The sequence below is a fragment of the Salvelinus fontinalis genome, chromosome 1 (assembly GCF_029448725.1).
Source record: "Salvelinus fontinalis isolate EN_2023a chromosome 1, ASM2944872v1, whole genome shotgun sequence".
Classification (NCBI taxonomy): domain Eukaryota; kingdom Metazoa; phylum Chordata; class Actinopteri; order Salmoniformes; family Salmonidae; genus Salvelinus; species Salvelinus fontinalis.
Genome location: NC_074665.1, coordinates 20,698,814 through 20,704,026, shown reverse-complemented (window position 1 = coordinate 20,704,026; position 5,213 = coordinate 20,698,814). Strand labels below are relative to the sequence as shown.

The 5,213-nt window shown below is 42.1% G+C and overlaps 1 protein-coding gene across 1 annotated transcript in view; it reads left to right on the top strand.

The window, feature by feature from the left end:
• The window catches only part of LOC129835928 (V-set and transmembrane domain-containing protein 4-like), a 16,446-nt gene extending 11,445 nt beyond the window's left edge, over positions 1-5,001 (top strand). The window contains exons 3-8 of the mRNA XM_055901658.1: positions 1,497-1,550; positions 1,729-1,836; positions 2,018-2,051; positions 2,204-2,325; positions 3,002-3,066; positions 3,332-5,001. Of these exons, the coding sequence (XP_055757633.1) occupies positions 1,497-1,550; positions 1,729-1,836; positions 2,018-2,051; positions 2,204-2,325; positions 3,002-3,066; positions 3,332-3,457 (509 nt within the window). The 3' untranslated portion in view covers positions 3,458-5,001. The remainder of the gene's footprint in view (positions 1-1,496; positions 1,551-1,728; positions 1,837-2,017; positions 2,052-2,203; positions 2,326-3,001; positions 3,067-3,331) is intronic.
• The last annotated feature ends 212 nt before the right edge of the window (positions 5,002-5,213 follow it).

The following is a 5,213-nucleotide window of genomic DNA, read 5'->3' as shown; positions in this document are numbered from 1 at the left end:
TCATGGCTACAGACGTGAGTGCTACGGGTCGATAGTCATTTTGGCAGGTCACTTTAGTGTTCTTGGGCACAGGCACTATGGTGGTCTGCTTGAAACATGTTGGTATTACAGAGTCAGACAGGGAGAGGTTGAAAATGTCAGTGACGACACTTACCAGTTGGTCAGCGCATGCTCGGGGCCTCACACAGGGAAAGAGGGTGATGCAAAGAAGATGGAGAAAAGTGAAGGAAAACGACGTTAAAGGGAAGGATGTTTTGAAGGTTTTTGTGATGAGGACTTTTGTATGGATCATCACTGCATACTGGTATTCATTTCGTATCTTTTTTCTTTACGTTTGATGAATACTCTGACGTAGCCCAAAGTGACCCATTGAATTGGTCTGTTGATTGCTGAAGACAGTATTTATCCCAGAATGCAGATCTGTCTTAGGGATGCTATTCATTCGATCTATAATGAGAGACTTCCTATCAAAAAGAAAGGGAGAGCACACATGAATGGAATCAATTGAACAGTGAGAGACACTTCTTTGGCTCCATGCAGTGCTGCAGATTCAGATGATTCATAGTATTCCAGAATGTGCAGCTGGCCTTTTGGCTCAGTGCATATTCATAATGTCCTATTGAAGTCATACTATATGATTCATGGCAAAGAAGAGTCTTCTGCACCACGATACTATACGCTTGATTTCTGATGACCACTATCAAGTATATTCGGGACTCCTCAATCAGACTTGGGAACCAAAAACACATGATCGAGTGTAGCTTCACCTAGATAGGAACAAGCTATATAATTTACAGTAAAAAAACGTGTGGCAAAAAAAGTACATACTTGGCGAACACAACTACAGCAAATACTGAGCCAAGACTCATAGCTCGCTGTCATCTACCCCAGACTAACGTTTCAAAATAGTTGAATGTAGGCCATAATTATGGTCGGCACAAACAAAGCAAGTGCTGCTGGTTTAGCATGAAGGGAAATACTCTAGAGGTAACCCCAGCGTAAGGGTCAGTGCTATCCGGGTTCCTTGGAACATCCCTACTCCAAACCTGACCCTAACCTTAACCTTAACCATAACCCTAACCTTAACCCTTACCTTGACCATTTTACATTTCAACTTCAACGTGATAGTCCCAATGATCTTGGATGGCACAGACCCAGTTTAAACCCCGTGGACAGGCTAACGTGCAGCACACCCAGACACCCAGCCAGGCTTCAGCCCAGTAACCCTGGAGCTCTGGTGGCTAGCTAAGCTAAGGATGGCTGCTATGTGTGAGAGAGGCTGTTGTCAGCTGCTCGCGGTTTGGGGTATTTCAGGACAACTCGGTGGGTGTTAGCTACCACTAGCCAGTGATTCAGGAAGAGGATCCAGGGGAGAGGATAACCTCAATGCTGTCATCCAACGCCGAGCCACGTACAATTAGATGTATCGCAAATGTATAATCAGGCGGGACGGTTGACACACTGATGACCATGGACTTTCCCTGGTTTCCTTTCAGTGCATGTCCTACCAGCGACCACGGCCAAGGAGAGTCTGTGGAGACTGTTTGAAGGTAAGAACGCGACTCTCTTGTTCTCTGCATTGCACTTGACTAAAATAGCGCAACAACAATGCATAGGTCATAAATGGCAAAGATATTTCTGCATAAGTGACTAAAAGCTGAAACATGAGTCTTCAGGGTGGTACGATAGTATGACTGTGACCAATCTGGTCGGTTTCGTGTGTTTCAGACGTGTACCTGTGCGCTGTGCTGATCTGCTCTGTGGGACTGGTGTGCATGTGCATGTTCACTGTGGCGGTGACCTGCCAATATGTTCAGAGGAAGAAGAAGTTAAAAGGTGAGTAAACCCTCTATCCCTGCTCCTTCCATCCAACACTGAAGCCCTCATCTGGGCCATATTACCAGATCATTTCAAGATAATGGACTCTGATATGTAAAAGCCAAGGCATGCTTTTTGATGACATTGCAGGATGTTTTTTGCCCCTCATGCGCTTATGTTTTGTCTCATTGCCTCATAGACAACTACCATTTGGTCAAGAGCCTCCAGAACAGGTAAGCTTCATCATCCAAGCTAAAGTAACTGTGACTTATACTGTACTTTAGCCACTATGGTACACACAGACTATTTTTTTCCATGACCGTGATGGCTACTTACATTTCCCTGCTCTAATTCTGCTGTAAACATGCCTGTCTGCTGTCTGCAGTTCAGGGGAGACGGTGACCAGTCTAGTCAGTGTGTCTCCTGCTTTGCCCAAAAAGCAGAGGAGGTACAGGAAGAAACGAAGCAAAGCCCAGTCAGAGATACCACCAGAGATACCAGTTAAAGGTAAACAGACAGTCTATCAACAACATCATACATCTGTATCACATTTTCCCTTACCCAAGCATGTATGTTTTCGTAGAAGCCTATCTTTATACCCACAGTTGGGTATGTGGTCTGGGGGAGGGAATGTGGTTAAAGTGATCATCAGAGGATAAAGGAGTTCTGAACACTCTGTTTCCTGATGCTAGAGACGTTGTGAATTATCTGAGGAACATTGCTTTACTTGCCACTACCTTTTGAGCCCTTATATGGATCTACTATACCGTACGTGCTGGCATAGATAAACTGGAAAAAGAGCAAAGCAACTTCTATATCAGTCTTTGTGATATCAGTGTGTTACCAGAAATGGTGCAAAGTTTATGGTCAAGAGTGTAAGGTTTGCTCTTGATGATGATATTTTTGTTTACCCTTGAGACGAATAGGCTGATGTTGGGCAGTTTTAAAGTGTTGCATCTGTCTCACAAGGAGTTCATGTCATGTACCGTTGAATGTCTGTTCAACTCTGCTTTGACGTCTGCGTCCAAATCATCACTAATAAATGACAGGACGGGCACGTAAACATTGCGGACGGAGAACATTTTGGTTCTGGGTTTGGGTTTTAGGGGGGAAATGTTTCTTGTGACACAGACAATGTGTTCCCTATCTGCATAAAGTATGTAATCATTGTATTCTTCCACAGCACCCATAGCAAACAAAATCCCAAAGCCCAAACTTTTAAAGGTACAACCGATGAAAGTGGTCTTGGTAAGTGCTCTGGGGTAACTCCTGGTTCATACATACAATTTAAAAGGCAACACCTACAGTATTTCAGTAGAGGGCTGTCCAGAAATCTAACACGTTCCTTTAAGTTGTTTTACTTTAAGTTTTACTTCATTCGATTTTTGTGTATATGTGACTGTTATCTCGAGGTCATTTTGTCCAGTATCATATTCTAAAAGACACAACATGAATAACTCAATTGACGAGTATGCTTCTTCCCACGTTTAATCTTTCTCCTTGTCCCCTGCAGCCGAAGATCGCAGAGGAGAGCCTGACATATGCAGAGTTGGAGCTAGTCAAGCCTCTGCCGGACAACAAAGCCTCGTGCACAAGCACTGTGTACGCCCAGATCCTCTTTGAGGAGAGGCAAGTATGAGAAACACACCACTTTTAGCTGAAGCTCATGTACAAAATGTTATATTTATGATCAGCATTATTGTTTTATATTGTCTATTTCAATAAGTGATTGGCAAGTTTTCTTTTTCTTACAAAGCCAAAATGAGATGAGATACAAACAGGTTTTCTGTACTGTGTTGAATTTTTATTTGACCTCCCACAACATCTGCATGATGTCTGTCATCTTCTGCATATGTTATTACAGCAGTACTGCAGCTGCAAAGGTTGACATTAAGGCAACAATTAGACGCCCACCCATTTGTGTTACTTGTGTTATCACGCAGCTCTTTCAACTGGTGCCAAAGTCAACGGGCTCTTGGCGACACACTTGTACCCAGAGCTGTGATCAGCTGTGACAGAGCAGTTTAACTGGCTGCAAACGAAGGCCTTGTTTGGTTTGACTTGTGGCACCAGTGTTTTCCTCTCACCTTATGAGTACATAGCACATGATTACTTAAGGTTTTTTTATTTTTTATTTTTTACTCCTGATAAGAACAACACCAATGACCAAATGCCGTTTCTTTATCTCTCAAGATCTGCTCAACAGTGGAGATTTTGTCTTCTGGTTTTTACTTTTCTGTGAATTTAAGTGTGTGTAAAAATGCTTCGTATGTTTAATGACCCCTTGGATTTAACCATGGAAAAGCGAGCAAAACAACAGTATTTTTTTTCACCCCCTGTGAACTTGAAATGCCAGACATTCAGGCACCATAACCATTCCACATCCACCAGCTCTCTCTCTCTCATATATGAAGATCTATACATTGACTAATAATCACCAGAGTGCAGTGAGACGATTCCATGTAGGAAAAACAAATCCTTCCCACATACATTGACAACAACGAAATCTATCTATATCTATCTACACACATCTACACAATGGCTCAAAGTAAACGTCCTGGGGTGAGAAAAACGTCTTAAAACCTTTTTAAACTGTGAAAATTGAAGTCTCCTCCAAACCACATTTGACTTAATGGGAGGCCACTGCGTGGACCTCTAACTAGAACCATGTGTGAACGCTGAACTCTGCACTTTCCTCTGCACTTTTCCTTTGCCATTCGTTTCACCCGGAGAGTGCCGTCGCCCGCACTCATCAACATTACTCTCCATTCCATTTGGAGCGCTTCTGTTATTTGTTTTTGTCATTTGAAAATTACGTCGTCGCTGTCTGATGAAAACCTTGTAACAAAATGTTTGCCAATTGAAATGTTTTTTCATTTATTGAAAGCAATATATCCCCTCAATGTACTCTCAACATTTCATGACTCTAGGACCAAAAAAATGTATACAAAATAGCTTCTGAAGTTTCATAATTGTATGTTCGTTAATGGGAAAATATGGTCATTTTTTTCATTTACTGAAAAGTTTCTGTTTTGGAGATAGGGTTTCATCAGACAGCGACGATATATGTGTGTGTGTATAATGTATCATATGTGTGTGTGTGTATAATGTATCATATGTGTGTATATAATGTATCATATGTGCTGTATAAACACAAAGCGGATGCATATGGTCAGTGGTTAATGGCATGTTTCCTTGTGCTTTCTTTCAAACCTCAACAGGATATCACTTCAGTGAAAAGTCAATGATTATTCATGACATGTTAGAAGGAAAAGGGAAATTGAACAAGTAGCAGGAAAAAGAGATGTTGTGGTTTGATCATACCTCCATGTGTGCTTAATTGAGGGAAATGGAGGGTGGGGTAGGGAGTGTCTCCTCTTGTGAAGGAGGGACTG